Source organism: Geospiza fortis, unplaced genomic scaffold (genome assembly GCF_000277835.1).
Source record: "Geospiza fortis unplaced genomic scaffold, GeoFor_1.0 scaffold219, whole genome shotgun sequence".
Classification (NCBI taxonomy): Eukaryota; Metazoa; Chordata; class Aves; order Passeriformes; family Thraupidae; genus Geospiza; species Geospiza fortis.
Window position 1 is genome coordinate 1,364,989 of NW_005054376.1, and position 17,774 is coordinate 1,382,762.

At 42.1% G+C, this 17,774-nt stretch overlaps 1 protein-coding gene across 1 annotated transcript in view; it reads left to right on the forward strand.

Annotated features, from left to right (window-relative positions):
• The window catches only part of LY86 (lymphocyte antigen 86), a 26,236-nt gene extending 11,347 nt beyond the window's left edge, over positions 1-14,889 (forward strand). Inside the window, exons 2-5 of the mRNA XM_005424909.1 lie at positions 2,538-2,624; positions 4,050-4,178; positions 11,164-11,216; positions 14,141-14,889. Of these exons, the coding sequence (XP_005424966.1) occupies positions 2,538-2,624; positions 4,050-4,178; positions 11,164-11,216; positions 14,141-14,236 (365 nt within the window). The 3' untranslated portion in view covers positions 14,237-14,889. The remainder of the gene's footprint in view (positions 1-2,537; positions 2,625-4,049; positions 4,179-11,163; positions 11,217-14,140) is intronic.
• The last annotated feature ends 2,885 nt before the right edge of the window (positions 14,890-17,774 follow it).

Below are 17,774 nucleotides of genomic sequence, written 5' to 3' on the forward strand. Positions count from 1 at the left end.
AGTTGGATTGCTAAATCTGAGCAGGAATTTCCACAGGCATGGTCAGAAAATTAATTGGGGTTCTTTTGGCAGTGGAAAATTTTACATTTGTCAGCAACAGAGTAACAACAGAAAATCCAAGTGCTCCAATTCACAAAGTTTTCTGGAATGCCTCATGTGAGTGCTTCCACACTCTCTTCTTCCCTGAGGACCAGACAGCATCTCCTGGATACGTCAGGATCCTATGCTGCATCACTAGCAGAGCAGTAAAAGACATCCATGGCCACAATGCACTATGAAATGTATCATCTGTCAAAGGAGCTCAACCCATAGAAATAAACAGATATCCAAACTAAAATTACCCTGAGATCAGGGTCATTGTAAGAAGCCCAAGCTTTCAAAAAAATCTTGGTTTCATGAACATACCCTTTCCACTCAGTGCTAAGAAATTTTAAACAAAAAGTTCAAATTCTAGCCCTAACACCACAACTTAGTTTGTTCATTAAAGTACGGCCTAGTCTCTTTGAAAAGAAAAGGGCATTATGTATGTTCTACTGCCATGTTTGACCATAACTCCCTCTTGAAACTGCAGAACCAACAATTTCAGTAACTCACCAACCAGCACTATTTGTAGGCATCAATGCCCAAATTGCTCTGAATCTGAGCAGCTGCTTCCTGAACCTTATCACCACACCACACACAAAACAAAAGCGAGAGGGGCTCTAGCAGAAGCCCAGAGGAATGCGGAAGCCAAGCCCTGAGAGATGGCAGAAACCAGAGGGGAAGCAGGGGTAACGGTCCTGGAGAAAAGAGAAGTTTGACATGCTCTCCAGCTGGAGCAGGAAACAGCTCTCCTAACTGATTCCAACAGCTTCTGAAGCTGCAAAAACAAAGCTGGAACTGACAGGAATAAGAAAAAAGAGGAAAGACAGCCCTCTGACTGTGGCCACACTTGATAAACAACTGCAGGCACTAACTTTTTGTCCCAAGCAGATTATGCAACTGCAGAGACTGCTTTAGTGGTGTGGAGGACAAAATCCAGCACAGGGACACAGAGCTTTAGAAATATCAGTTCTTTTTATCTCCCTCCTTTGAACAGTCATTTTAATTTACTCAAATTTAGGGCTCGGCTGTTAGCCCACACTGATAGTCTGTGGGCTCACAAAGCCTGGCTTAGTTAGAGCCCTCCAGGTCCTCTCAACACTTTCATTCATTCTGTGATCTCCTCTAAGCAATCAGGTTTTGGTCACACAGGCTTGCTGATTGCCAGCTGCTATAGCTGTGGGGCACTGCTGCTAAAACAGGGTTAGACTATGGGGATGCTGGCTCAGCCTCACAGAGGACACTTGTGACTCAAGTTTCACCACAGCATCAAAGGAAAATTCTCCCAACCTGTTATTTTCCACTCAGTGAGAAGATTAGTTCAAGCAACAATAACTTAGAAAGAGAACTCAGTTCCCAAGTCTATATTTATCACTACCAAATCTGAGTAAACCAAGGAGCCTATGGCTGCTTCTGCACATGCCACAGTTGCTTCTCTTTTTTCCACTGAGAACCACATTGGATGAACAGGCTGGCTGGAAAGCCATAATGAGGGACAAAACTATGCCTAAAGCAAGTTTGAGGCTCAAGGTATTTTTCCAAATTGGCCAAATCTTTCCCCTCCTGCTACAGCTTTGGAAAACAATTGCACATTCTATTGGTTGTGGCAGCCGAGCTGTCAGTGGTTGCTGCTGCCCGTCACCAGAGAGTGACATGTCAGCAAGCCTTCAGGCACAGCATCAAGTCTCATGGAGGCTAGCAAGGAAGAAGGTGGAAGTGGTAGGAAAACAATTATGCTTTTACAAGAGTTTTAGAGCTTTTTGCAGAGAAAGGGATACTGCAGGAATTGGAAAGAATCACATTCATGATAATTATCAGTCAAAGGGCTCCCTTTGGCCCCATAGCTCTGCTGAAGTCTCCCAGAAAAGGAGAAATGTAGAATATTTTCTGGCTTAGAATATTTTCTGGCTTAGGATGACGGACCCAGAAAAAAAAGTGCTGCAGTATCTCAGTTAACACAATTTTATTTTCAGTTTTGGACTTTTCATCCCACTCCAGAATTCAGTTTCCTAATCAGCTTCACGAAGCCATCTTGTGATGAAAATTAATTCATAAACATCTTCATAACCAATTGCTCCTCAGTGCTGAGGAAGAAATGGCAATGTGCAGAGTCTGGGAAAAGCAGTCATGCTGAGATTTCACCATTAAATAAGCATTGTCTACCCACCATTGTGGGGAACTTTCCTTCTTTGAGCTTGGTTAATTTTCCCACACAGTAGATTCTAACCTCATACAGGTGAGCACCTGAGTGCACTTCAGACTGAAGGGGCAGGAAGGACAGAAGCAGCTATTGAATGCAGGGTATGGGAGCTCTAAGCACTTCTTGGAGAACTTTTAATAAATATGTAATTTGTTTTTTATAACATTTTTATATTTGATATATTATATATACAGTCTCAATAAAGTATCTCATTAAAGATACAACTTGTAACCCACTACTTTGTGTCTTCAAACAGATCCCCAGCAAGATTTTGCTCTCAGCATTGACCATTGTCCTGATATTGCAACCCACACCTTTAACATCAGAGCTGCAACGGTCCTAGGTAAGTGTATTGCTATTTTCTCATGCTGTACACAGGTAATTCATGTGTGAGTGCTTGTATTAAGAAGTAAGCAAGAGTGACAATCTCCTATAAAATATGAATGGGCTTCATTTCTTAGAAATTTCAAAACCTGTGCAGGGCTACAAAAATGTCAGTTCTGTTATCAGCTCAGCCTCAGACTACATCTGTCACCCTAAAGAGGTCATATCAGCTTTCAGCCCCTATTCTGCTCCTACTCTTCATTTGTACACACGGAGAGCCAAGGGGGAGCTGCTCTAGAGCTCATCATCTTCATAGCTAAGTCTTCTGGGGAGAGTCTTGTTGACTCTCACACACATTCTTGTGTCAGTACCTCACCAAATTTCCAAGGTTGTGACCCTTGTAGGTAGGGGTCTGAATGGACTCCCACAGAGCAATGTGGGGATACCCCTCTGTCCCTCCTGAGTATACAGAGAAACGTTCTGGGAAAGTGCTGGCCTGAGGCAACAGTCACACCATCAGTTTGCCACCTGCACTAGCTGAAATTACACCCTTCAGCACCTGACTGATTAGCAATAAAAGGTAAAAACTGGATGCAGACTTTAGTATTAGCCATTGCTTGCTTTGTGATTCTTTCGTGGGAAAGCCACCTCTTGCAGACCTGAGCCCCAAGCTCATCTAGATCCTGTACTACCAGAGCATAAATATGAAAGTGCTGCTGTGTGCTCTTGGTGTTGAAAATAAATTTGTGTGCCAAGCATTTTTTAGCACTTGGGAATGCTTCCTTGCATGCAAAAGGTCTCCCTTCCTGTGAGACATGCAGGCTATTTGTCCAGGGAGCATCAGTTTTCAGGTGGCTGCAAAGGTAAACAAGCCCGAAAACAATCACATTACAGACATTTGCAAATACTTTTCCCACAAGTCAGATTACAGGACCTCTGTCTAAATCCAGTAGCCTCACTGGCTCTGCCTGTGTCAGCAAGCCAGGCACAAGGAGGCAACCTCCTAGCACTGCCAAGCTGCTGTGCTGGTCCCTGGCACAGGTTTGGCTCAGGCCGGTTACTGTTTTCCCAGGCAGCAGTTACAGATCACAGGGTGCTCCCAGGGGCCCATTGGATATGATGCCTCTGCTAAGAACACAAGAAAAGTTTAGATGTAAGGACAGGAGATTTGCTACACCATTTGACCTCAGAGTCAGAAAATGGTTATGAACATAGTTTATTTAACAATCAAGAGAACGGCTATTATGTCCCCTGTCATGTACCTTGAAGGGCCTAAAGACCTCTTCCTGAAGCACAGATTTCTATGTATCGGGAGTCCTCTGTGAAGAGAAAATGTCTAATGCTCAAACAACAGGGAGGAAAAAATAGAATCTTTTTTAAAATAAAGTAATAAACCTGTTTATCCTTGCACTTTCTCTGAGCTCTCTTTCTGCTTTGTGTGTAGGACACAGCATCAAGGAGCTCTATGTCAAGCTGAACATGATCGTAAATGGAAAGACTGTCCTATCCTACTCCGAGACGCTTTGTGGGCCAGGTCACGCTAAGCTTATTTTCTGTGGAAAGAAGAAAGGAGGTAATTTAGGTGGCGCTCTCAGTGTTTGATGGCTATTGAATACTCCAAGCAGGATGTGCCTGCTGTGCTGTTGACTGCACCAATACATCGTAATATTCTGTTTACTTCACCAGCATGTTAATGGTGACAGGAACGCAGTAGGACAGAGACATTTTAATTTAAGGGCCTGCTTTTCCCCCCAACCTGTTTGCTTGCTTTACTTTTAATCACAGAATATTGCATGCCCGTGGGATCTCAAGTCCATTAGAAGTAACTGTGGTTATGTGACCCCCCATCCACCAGCAGGGAGGTTCATAAGCCCTATTTAGAGGCACATGCTTGTCATTGAGCAAGAAGTATGACAAAAATAAAGGCTAGTTCTGTAAAAGAAATGGCTGAGCAAACAAACAACTATTCTGAACATGTTCTTCACTATTAAGCAAGTCACACCTCCTGGCGTTAAAAGCAATTCTTAAATCACTTTATGAGAAAATACTCTTGAATAAGGATATTTGGAACAAGATACTATTTGCTACCATCTATGGTTTGCATCTTCTTTCAGTTCAACATGTGCCTATGCAGCAGTCAGATGAATTCAGCTCATGCCAGTCACACTGCCAGCTGGCAAAGACTTGCTCTAGTTGGTTTAGAATGCTATTGCTTACCCCCAGAAAACCCCCCAGACATCTCTGGGCCCAGGTGAGCCTGGGCACCTCAAGGGCCCTTCTGACACAACCCAGGCTAGGTAGTACCAAGTTAGCTGTGCCATGTCTGGAAGAGCTGTGGTCATGCTTCTGGACTGCAGTAGGCATGTATCCATTAATTTTTAAATCCCCCTCACATCATGATCATCTATTTAGGCTGATTTTATAAAAAATCAAGTAGAGCCACAGAGCAGTTTGAATTGTCAGAGCACCAGCTAGTTACAGAAGCTCTGCTTTCCTTGAGTCACTGTCATCTTCAAGCTGATAACACTGCAATAACTCATGTGCAAGGGCCATGAGTTTAAAGACCATGCACAGCACTACTGCTAAGACAGTTCCTGGAAAATTACTACGACATTTCACACTGCACAAAACTATCACAAAGAATAATAGAGAAATGCTGCATGAGCAACCAATTATGTAAATCATGTGAGCCAGATAGACAAAAAAATTAAATTCAGAAGTTTCTTCAATTGTGTATTGAATTACAAGAGAAGAAAACCCACCCACAGACCTACTGAAAAACTATCTTATTCTGATGAAGTACTTAATAACATCCTTTAGTGAATACATTAAGGAGAAGTAGAGTCAGTCCTGAGCTGAGCACAAACTGCTATTCACTCATTAAGCTACAAAGCCAAAACCTCCTGGGGTTTCCAAGTCTCTTAATCTTAAGCTGACAGGTGATTGTTTCTGTTAATTGAGGTACATTATGACATAAACACATGGTTGGTTGTTTGAATAATACTATATATCTTCGCTTAGAAGTACCCCTACTTCAATGCAAAGACGTCTGCCGTGCACTTTTTAATACACACCCTCTCATCCAGTAGCTGTTTTTATTTAGTAATTATGTCACAGTGGGAAAGAAGTGAACTTTCTGAGACAGGTTCAAACTGAAAATGGGGTATTTCTTAATTAGTTGACAGTTGAATCTACTCCATATTTTAGGACAGAGAATTGAGCTGAAGACAAATTTAAGGCAGTTCAGGCATAATTTACCATATTAGCACAGCTGTAAATCTGACCCAATGCCTGTGCACGAAGGACAACTTGTGAATGGCCAAGTATGCAGACTACTAAGACACAGGAGAGCAGAGAGCCCTTTCAGCTGAAGCTTTTCATGAAGAGCCCTTTTTTCGCTGTTGTATGGGCAACATTTCCAACATCTGGCCAGACCTGACTCAAGTTTAAATGTAGTTTCGCACAGAATTTGCTTGCCTTTCACAAGGAGGCCAAAAATTGCCTGCCTCTCCCTCTCCCAAAATTAGACAGAACATCATCCTTCTACAGGTTTTGTTGATCCACTTACTTGTGGGGAAAAGCAGAGCACAAGTTACAAGAAAAAGAGAGTTTTAAGAGCCGGATGTGGCAAAGTCTTAGTTATTTGAGGGAAGTTTACTTTTTTTCTTTATTTATATTTGCTCTCCTATAATGTTACAGTTTTTTCATGACTAGAAATACTCTCTGTGCTGGAAAGACTTAAAATAGCTGGACATTTCATGTTCATCATAATCATGCAGTATTTACTGTTTTTGTTAACCAAAGGTCATGTCTGGCACTGCTCACTCAGGCTCATAAATAGGATTCCAAGATCTTTTTCTTTGAGCTCTGTGTCTGTTGTGAAGTTGTTAGCTGAAAGTTTGCAAGGAAATTTGCCATTGTCTATTTAGGAACAATAGCAACAAAATTGCTAAATTCTTTGCGGCATAACGTGACTCGGGCCTTCCTCTTTTTTAGTAGAATGTGCTGGTTATTCCCCATTTCCTCCAAAGAAAACAGTTACATAAGATTTAACAGATTTCCCAATGCAATCACTAAAATCAGAGTGGAAGATCTACCAGGGTAATATTAAGCAATGTGCCAACCACAGCTTGCAGGCTTAAGCAAAGCTACCTGACAAAAAGATAGCTGCCTCCTCTGCAAATTTTCTTTTGGGCTCAACTGACATAGGCACCATCAGACCGCTTGCACAATTCCTTCTGCACACATCCCCAGACCATAGAGAAACCCCCACCTTGCTTCAGACCTCCATTCTTTTACATTACTGTCCCTTTCAGCAGGTGTTACAGTGAGCAAGTTTCTAAAACAGCATTTGTGAATAAAAGTAGGGAACATAACATGAATTAAAAGACTGGCTGTCACCTTAAGAATGTTGGTAGCTGTTTCTGAGAAAGCAGCTATACCACAAAGCTAGGTCTTTGGGCTGACACACAATGCCATCTTGCTTAGCCCCTTCACCTCACCTTTTCCTCACCAGTAAGAGAGTGAATCTTTCTCACCTGGCCATGTATTTACATGTGTTTTGTCCCACTCAACTATACATCTATAGCTGGCAGTTATTCACATCATTCCTACATCCATAGCGCCCACAGAAGCTTGTGTCAGTTGCATCGGTGCAAGATTGTGTCCTAGAAGAACTCCAACATGGAGCACTGAAGTTCTAAAAATATTTAAAACACAGAAAAAGGAAGAGGTGGGTGCAGATGTACAGGGCCTTTATATAGTATAAGAGTGTGAGAACACATAAAGATTTTCAGTGAAAGGAAGATTTGAGAAAGAGGAGTGAGAATCTCATTATAGGTGTTTAGTCAGGAAGGAGAGGCATCTTCATGACAAATGATAACTAGTAATTTGAAGTAATCCTCAGGAAGTTCTTACTTACACATTTGAAAGCTCTGCCTCAGACTGGAAACTACTAAAGGCATGCTCACTAGCAATGAAAAGGACTAAGTCCTTTTGGTAGAAACAACAGTGAAAAGCTGATACAAAAATACAGTAGTATCACCTTGATTCAGTGGTACAATAGAAATATTTTCTAGGCAGTTCAACAGAAATGACTTTCAGATAAATCTATAAGAAAAAGGGCTGAAAGCAAATCACTGATGACAGCATCTCTGAGAGGTACCATAAATTACCAGCAGACAAAAAAAGAAAAAGGGGAATATTTAATTGGAAAAATGCACTCATGGTTTATGCTCTTCCAAATGTGTGAGCATTTTTTGCAACCATATTTGAGCTTTTCTCTAGGAAGACCATAGAATTCTTTCAATAAGACAGGCTCAGTGTTTGTGACAGTTATACTTACTGCAGCAGATGTGTTCATCCTCTTTCAATGGAGGAATGTAAAAATGTATGAATATGTGGAGAAAAAATGCATAATAAGGATGCCGTGATAAACTGCAGTCCTTCAAGCCTTGGAGGTTGTTTACACTTCTGGAAACATAGTAGAAATGGAATTATAGTAGAAATCCCCATGCAACTGGAACACTGAATGGTCTTTGAAAAGCCTGATCCACTGAGGAGGTTTCCATGGTCCAAAGTGAATATGAAGGATAAAATTCAGCAGATTTATGAATCCATAGTATTTCCTGACAGGTCTCAACTAGCTGAAAATGAAAGCTGCCCTTGCTTTCCTATAAGGACATACTTCCAAAGCAGCATAGTTTCCCCCTCCCCATTGAAGCAAGGAAGGTTACAGAAGTTTTCTAAAGAACTGGTTACAGAATACAGAATTGTTGGGGTTGGAAAGTCATCTAATCCAGTTCCACATACTTCAAACAGGGCCATCTGACAGCCAGTTGCCCAGGACCCTGTTCAGGGTAAGGTTTTTAGATATATCTAAGGATGGATGCTCTACAACCTCTCTGGGCAACCTCTGCCAGTGCTCACTCACCCTCACAGTAAAAAAAGTATTTCCTGATGTTCAGGAGAAGCCTCCTGTGTTTTAGTTTGTGCCCACTGCCTCTTTGTCCTGCCACTAGGCACCAGTAGAGACAGCCTGGCTCCATCCCCTTTTACAACCCCACTTCAGGTATTTGTACGTATTGATGTGCTGTCCCCTAATGTTTTTGTTCTCTAGGCTGAACAGTCCCAGCTCCTTCAGCCTCCTCATTGGAGAAATGTTCTAGTCCCTTAATTATATCAGTGGCCTTTCTCCAGTACCTCCACATGATTCAGCTGAACCACTGCAAAACCCCTGGTTAAAAAGAGCTAAATAAGTGTAAAGATGGAGCATAAAGCAGTAAATGCAGACCTCAAACTGGACAAGCAGCACCTGCTGCTCCACATTGGAAGGCTCCCTAAAAGATAATACAGCCCGTGACAGTGATTTCTTTGATAACAGAGCAAAGGCATAGTTACAACATATCAGAGCAATCAAGGAAAACTTCTCAGAGTGGGCTGAGGCAGAGCCCTGAGACTGCATTCATCTAGTTACTTTATCACAGTGAAGTGTGTGGGGAAAAATAGCTTCTACCTACACTAGATGAGAGATTAGCATTGCCATCATTTCAGAAGCAAATTTATGGCCTGATGACACCTACTTCATTTTAAAATACAGGCTTTGCAGAGCCTGAATGCTGCATCTATGTTTTTAGATTCTGGATGGCTTTCTGAGAGCCTAGATGAGATCCTAACAAGCCACGTGATCCAAGAGAAGCTTCCATGTCCCCATGCAGAAGGGCTTTGGGTGATTGTTCACAGCCCAGTTTCCTCTCCACCCTCCTCTGCTGTCATCCAAGATTTGCTAGGCTGTGAGTTGGCTGAAGAAATGGTAGTCCTGCAAGGCTCTCTACTGAACAAAAGGACACGCAAAGCACGAGCCCCAGTGCTGCATGGCCCACACCACCCTGAGGGGGCAGCTCCAATATGCCTTAGATCACATTTACACACACAACTCCCAGGGAGTCAGTCACCATCATGCAGTCTTCAGTGCCTTTAATTCCCATTTAGAGTCTATTAAAGCTGTGAACCAAGAGGTGGGCTGTACTGTATTTTTAAAATTTTTGAGTCACTGCTCACTGCAGTGGAAATGTGTCAGACTCCTGGGCTCTGGCTTTGTGCACAGAAGCGAGCAGCAATGGTGACTGCTCTCTGAAAACAACAAGACTTCTTGCTGTCCACATGAATTAGCCAGGGATGCAGAGGGGAATGAGTACAGAATTGCTGTAGCATCGCCGATCAGTTTGAGATTGACAAACCAAGACATACTTATTTTGTTCTTTGTTTTGTGATTAGGTTTTTCAGGGCAACACTGAGTTGTTTTGCATCTTCTCCACCTCCCAGGATCTTCACAGCATTACATTAAACAAACTTCTCACTAATGCAAAGGTGTAGAACACTGATGATACCTCAGGTTTCTCCTTTTCCTATTTATCTTATTGTCATGATTGTTTCACATAATTTTGTTACAAGACTAACGTTTCATGTCATTTGTGGGAAAAAATTTGTGGACTGTTTTCCAAGTCCATGCATGGTGAGATGGACCATACAATCTAAAGATGCTACAAAGCTTCTATCCAACCTTTCACAAGAAACATTTTAAACCACCAGTGAGACTAGACTAAAACTCTCTAGAAGTGACAAGCATCAAAATGCCAGCACATACTCATATAAACACGATGAAACACTCCTCTGTCACTGTCAAAGTAAGGAATATTTCATGACACCTACAAAAAAGAATCCTTAAACAGTTCTTAGACTTTTCCATGACTTGTGTGGGGCTAGTTGTGCAAGAAATTCTGAAATACAGAAACATCTACAAGTTTTATTTTCAGTCAAGTCTGCACAGTGTGGCCCAGTAAGCTATGAAGAAGTAGGAGGAACTGCAGAACAGCTTGCTAATTCTCTCCATTAATGCCAAAGTTGCCCTTTCTTCAACAGCCAAGAGCAGGCATGCCTTGTATGATTAGGGAGATGAGGATTGGAAGGTGGAACTCCTAGGCTCTATTCCAGTCACCAACACAGTTGTGATGGCTTTAATACCTCATCTAACTTCTTGTGAACGCTCCCTCAGCAGAGAGACAGACATGCTTTTATTACTTTAAAGTCATGTTCAGCAAGCAGTCAAGAGTCCACACCTACACAAATACTCAGCTCAGATTGGTTTTTCTAAAAGTTACCAAAACAGTACAGTTCAACTGCTGCAGGTGCAGGTGTTTAATAGTTCGTGCTAAAGGACTTGAGTCTGGCAGTCCCCTCCTCCCCTTTCATTTTCAGGATGTGTGATGACATAGGTACTCCCACCTGGTTGTGCAAAGACATGTCCCCTTTTCCATTCACATGGGCTGCAGATGCTCCTTGAGCCCAAGCTCTGCCTTACTTTCCCCATAAGGCAGTAGACATCCTGATATTTCCCCCAAGGGGGCTGTTGCAGGACTGTGTATGGAGCATTCTGCAGTTCCATAATACTTGTCACTGGAGGCTTTGAAACACCATTACCAAAAAAGTATCTATGATCAGCTGGCTTTTTCCTTCCTGTGCTGCATGTCTAACCATCCATCACCATTGTTGCTTTCCAGAACATCTCTATTATGAGGGGCCAGTCACATTGGGAATCAAAGAAATCCCTCAGGTAAGTTGGTTGCAGCTGAGTTCCCAAGCAGAAGGGCTTCCCAGATGAGGTATGGTCAGAGGACTACCAGCAGTCACCCCAGCACATTCCAGGCTTCCCCACCTGGCACACTGGATCTGATAGTGTTTTATATGAATAATCCTTTTCAATATGAAATTAAGTGGCTTTGCTTATAAAGAGTTACAGAGGCACTACTATCCAGCAACAAAGTTTTTTTTTCAGGATAGCAGATGTCTGTACCAGCATTAAGTCAGACAGCCATAGAGTTCTTTAGCAGGCTCCCCCTCTCTTAAAATAGCAAGAAAAGAAGCAGTTCCAGGGGACTCCCAAGAGACCAAGGCTGCAATTTTGCTCAGCCCTTAGTGAAGTGAACAATTTGGAGAAGCTCATTCATCCTTTCTGGCTATAAAGGCATTTTAGATAACTACTGCAATTTAACGTGTTCCACTGTATGTACATGGTGTCAGGCAGAGAGACCAAGGTCTTCTAGGTGGCAATTGAAGGTACAAGTTATTAGGCCAAGAATACTTTCTCTGAATTTATGGAGCCTTAAAATAAGAAAATAATTTCTTAGGAAGGTGAGAAAACAGGCAGTACTCTAGACACTGCTCTGAATTTCCTGGCCATCCATTACAGAAGCTTTTCACTCCACACACAGCTAAGTCTCCTAGAAGCTCAACCAAATCACACTGCAAAAACAGATAGATTCAAATGCTGAATGCAACAGTCTCTTAACTGGGCACAGCGTGAAGATATATTTGATCAGTACATAACAAAGGATTTTTTAGAGACATACAACGAAGGAGCTGGATTGAAGGGAAGAAGGCAAAGTCTTTGATTATCTAGGCATCTTGTTGAGAGTGTAGCAAAGAAAGGATCACAGTCACCGCTGAAAAAGCACAGAGTTCAGGTGGTCAGTCAAATACCCCTTAGATTTACTTGGAGAAGCACAGCATGAGCTCTCAATTCTTCAGCAGCAGACATAAAATATATGTCAGAGGCTCAAAGATGAGGTCTGGGATGTGCTCAGCGTTGGATTGCTCCAGGCAGGAAAAGAAAACAGGATCAGAACAGGGATACAGAACAAAGACATGAGTCCCAAAGAACTGAGCTTGCCAAGACCTGCAGAGGTGATAACAAGGATAGTTGGCTTCTGGGAAGATTGAGCCTCCTTAAGTGCTACCATCTCATATGTCTCAATCTTCCTTTGGTGATAGCAGCAACCAGGACCTTCATTTTCCCAAAGCTTTCATACAGGGAGCTGGACCCCCGTTATGCAGGGTGTTATCCCGCCCTAACCAGCCTGCTTCCCTGAAGGCCATACCTACAGAGTCTGTGTTGAGCACTGCCTTTTGATGTCTCACACAGGAGTGCCTGAGCTCACATCAATCATCATCCTGCTGCAGGAGCGGCTTTACTAACATACTTACGTAGTAAAGCCTCAAGACAAACTGAAGAATAGGTCTTTAAACCAAAGAGAAGCCATAGAAACATGCACACAGACCAGTAAAACTCCAGTTCTGGGCAAATTAGCTGAATTTTCAGCTAGTTTCTGGAGTCAGAAACTCCAAGACTGATCACAAACCTCTTTTAATAACATTTTTCACCACAAGCAAAAAATTATTCTGAAGGAGAAAAAAGAAATCTAACCACTAATAAGCAATGGAAATTAGTTATTATGAAGTCTCTTCTGTGAATTAAACTATAAGCTTTTAGAGAGTTAATATGCTTGTGAGAAAAGGAATAGGAAGCCTCTTTTGTTAATTAATCAATCAGGCAAATAACACCACAAAAAGGAATTATTCCATACAGCAATCATCTTCTGCTCATTGCAAAGAACAGCCTCATCCGAGAAGCCTGAGGGGTGTTTGCACACTCCACACAGGAATTACAACCAGGCTCTATTCTCAGGAGCATGTTGCCATTGGGCCTCTCTCTAAATTTAGATTTTACTCTTAACTTGAACCTCTCTATGAGGACACAGGCCAGGTATTGCTTTAAAAATCCCATTGTAAAAGGCAAATGCCAAGAAGCCTGACTCATTTCAGCCGTGCCTCCTACTCCACAACCAGAAAGGCTCTAAACAGGGCAAGAGCATTCTGTGGTTAAAAGCGAGGAGGTCACTGCTGCCAACCTCTCCTACCCCACATTTTGCTCCCCTCTGTGCTCCAGCAAAAAACCCCAGGAATAATTACTGCAGTGCCAGCAATATACAGTGAATAAATCTAGTTCACCTCTTCTTCCAAATCTGTTAAAGCCACCTTGGTCACCTCCCCGCACAGTGCTTCTCCAAGTGTCTGGAGAGAGCCATCTTGACCTATACAAGATAGCCATGGCTTCTTTAAGGTTCAGATTTTTTTTTTTTTGGTAATGATATAAGTTCTCCCTAAAGCCTGAATTCATACTTTCAACTACACAGACTACTTCTTATTTTATTATATAGGAATTCATTATAGATTGAGTCATCTATACACACACTTCCCCCAGTGCACTGTTATAAAAATTCATATCACTAACACTGAACAACAAGATCCATGTAAGAGAAGTGCCAGAGAACTGAGCACCTTTTTCTCCAGTTACTAAACAGCACAGGCCATATTGTGCTTGCTTATAAGAATCATGAGAATTTACATATTTACGTAATTTACAGATTTGAAGGGATTTTTTAATGCAGCAAAACATTTCATTCCCCTTGCACTGTTTAATTTTCAATTTGTGCTGTCAGCATTGATATCCCTGAGGAGAGTATTTTGGCAGAAAATATGGGCACATCCTTTACCACCTCTGAAACATTTGGTGCAGGAAGGTTTTGGAGGAACTTGATGGGAAAAGAATTGTTCTGTTTCTAAAAAGAGGAGTCAGAAACTTAAGCAGTTATATAGTACTGATGGGCTAATCTCTTGCTTTGCATTTTTCTCCTACAGGGAGATTACACTATTTCAGCAAAGCTGACTAATCAAGATAACGTCATTGTCGCTTGTGCCGATTTTACTGTGAAAAATTATTTAGACTATTATTAGCAACAAACCAATTTCATGAAAGCTACAGACTACCAAAACTATTCAAGTCAAGTAGGCTGCTTGCATGCTACAATGATTCTGAAGAAAATAATCCTCACATGGTGATTCTCATGCTGTTCCTCTTTATAAATTTGCTATTTTCAAGAAGTTACTAGATCCTCTAGTGGTAATTTTATCTCTAAACGCACACTGTAGCCTACTTTTTTCTTCTAATATATACAGCTGTAAAAAGAAAGTATCTGATACCAACACTCTCATCTTAGGATGAAAATAGCACGAGGCAGAACAGGCGAGAGCCTAAACACTTTTTGCAGTAAGTTATGGAGGTATCCATTTCTAACACAGGCTAGAAGATGACTTTCACATATATCACATATTATGCAGTTACAGAACTCAACATCTTAAATCTTCTCTGGAGCCTGTCTGGAGATTCCACTAGCACAGCTTTCGTTATAACTACAGAACAAAAGGAAATAGGATGAACATGCCTTTTTTCCAGTGATCAATGTCATGTCATTGGATTCATATCATCCTAGTCTTCTGGAGTCTACCTGGAATTTTTTGTTCTGTAATGTCTTTTAAGTGATGCGTGAATCATTCTGTACTTAGGCTATGCGCTCTTCTTGCTTCTCAATAAATTCATAATGAAAGACTGTTTTTTCTCATTTTTTGTCATGATTCTCGGATCTCTCCAAAGTTTAATGGGGGAAAAGGATGATGAGGGAAACAAGTTCAAAGAGCACATTTTAAAGACGAAGTATCAGTCATGTTTACACATATTTTATATTCATAGAGGAAAAACTGTTCCTTGCTGTGAAGCCCCAGGAGAAGTAACACAAATTATATTCCAAGTGCAGCACATCCCCAGACCATGTCATTCCAGGAGCCTTTGTAGCTGACATAACTGATGGTAGATAGATAACCAAGCACAGGGCAGCACATGGGATTAGGATCTTGACTCGGAGAATGTAGAGACCTGTTTGGGATCCTGCTATGGAGTAGGGTTGAGTTATGATTTGAAAAGGTATAGGCAGGAATCAGGGACACAGGAGGCTCCTGGAGCTGAACACAAGTTTACAAAGGCTGGTCGCAAGCACTGGACTGCATGACTCATGTTGGAGAGGTTCAGCATGTACAGTCAGGGCAGCTGTGGCTCACATCTGGCCACCCAGGAGCTCTGACATATGGCCTCCATCCTACACACCCACATTCTGCAGCTCAAACAAATTCCTGAGCTGCCAAAGAATCCCTGGTGCACAGATGACCAACACCTCAGAGCAGCCAAGAGCTAGCAGCAAGGGAGAGTCTCTTGTTTTTTCTTGTGCAGCAAAACTCTCACCTGCTATCCCAGCAACAGGGAGCAAGTCTGAGACCTGCTCACATAGGGAGGCTTACCGCAGCTGAACATGAACCAGCAAGCACACAAGATTGGACAGAGCACATTAAATACACTGCTCTTTCAGCCCATTTCTATTACATCCTGGTTTGGAGAGGGGAAAAAAGAAGAAAAGAGGAAAGAGAGAAGGTCAAGGTGTTCATCACAGCTTTGGCCACTACTCCCCAAATCAGGTTTCAAATTATGCTGTTTTGGAAACAATTCATCCAAGACACCATCATTGCTGCCTTTTAGGTCCACATAAACAATAAAACAGTATCACTATACAGACACAGGAACTTTTTTTTTCTCCTCATGCCAGCAACTCTTCAACTTCATCCAACCCCCATGATTCCCATGAGATATCAGAAGAGCCACACCTTGAGGAGAAGCTAACAAAATTCCATTCAGCAGCAGCATTCATGAAAGAGTCTACTTGCTCAGCTCAGTTTCACTGCAATCACACAACAAAACCATGACTAAAACCCAAATTCCAGCCACCAAGCTTCTTGGTCTGTTATTTGATGAAAGATTCAGCAGATTAAAAACAGACACAGTGCTAGTTCAAGCACTTGTATTTGAAACTGATCCCATAATAGCCAAGATCCTCTTAGCCAAATTCAACAAATTCTTCAGATGTGCCCTTATAGCCTTGGGCACATCTGAAGGAGCCCCTGGGCCCACAACAGCAAACAAGTGAGCTTTTGCCTTCACACAGTACAGAGACTCCCCCAGAGCATCTGTAGCAGAATCTGCTGCAAGAGGTCTCAACTGACTAAAAAATAGGAATTCAATGTCTAAAGCAACAAACTTCTGGCCCTTGAGATCTTCTGACCCTTCACTGCCCACCTCACACATGAACATTGCAGAACCTCACTCCCAGCACCAGCTGAACAGCATTTGGCTTCCTATGACAAAAACTGCCTGCCCTTTTCTATGGGAATTAAACTGAAAAACAAACACTACAGCTTAAACTCACATTCCACCACTTAACATGGAGCTTTCTCCATAGCAGGAGAAAGGTATGTTTGTCATACCACAGAGACAGGGAGATTTGTTGTCTTAAGATCTTCCAGGGGCTGAAAGCTCAAGATCTCTGCTGTTCTCTAAATTTAAAAAGGCCTTTACTCCTTCAGCCTAAGAATTGCCTTGGTTTTTTCCTTGAATTCCTGTTTCTAATCAGACTCTATTTTGGCATAGTCAAGCAACAAAACCAGAGTTCATCTTTACTGATCCCAGCACAGCAAAAGAATCCCTTGCCGTCCCAGAAGATCTATGGTATATTTAGGCTATCACACCTGAATTCTAGTACATCTGGCAGCTACTGCAGTCATCTTTCTGAAGGAGCCTCAAAAAGCTTAATAAGGGCTCTGGAGCAAGAACCAGGCTCTAAACACAGCTCAGCTGTGGACAGGTAAGTGCAATATTCTCCAGGGATGTGCAGCCTGAGCAAGAAGGTGGTGAGGTTTTGCTAAAACAAAGATCTTCACATTTCCACCCAGATCTCCTTGAAGTGAGAGGTATGAGGCACAAGTGAAGTCAAATTCAGGGCCAGAATCTCAGCCCTTGCCGGCAAGATTGCCTGAATTGGAAGTGTCTTTATGCTGTTACTTCTGTTGTGTTGAAACATGTTACTCTTTACATAAAAATCCATTGCTTAAATTTCTCATGTACCATGTCCTATGCTCTCCAGTGCAGCCTAAAATAATCCCAGTGTGGCTGTATTTTGTTATTTTGATGGTGTTCTGCAGCATGAGAAAAGAGAGTGGGGGAAGCAGGAACATCTAAATGATGTTATTCCAACTGAAATCAAGTTTTTGTCCCAAAAGACACAAGGGAAGGTAAAGTCTTCAGCTCAGCTCTTATGTAATGGACCATGATGAAGAATCCACCTAGAGCACAAACTCCAATCTCTTTCATGGATCATTCTGAAGTAACCTTCCCAGGACTGACAAATGCTTTTGTGAGACAGATGGGATGGGAATCTGCTCCCCAGGAGCTCCCACAGGGCTCAGGCAAACACAATGATCAGTGCGCTACAAATACACTCACTGATCAGCTAAAGCTGAGATAAAACAGCTACTACAATGTTTCCACCAAGTCACGCACACCCCAGTCACAGGGACTTCTGTGTCCCAGCAGGCAAAGTCCCAAACTGCCAGT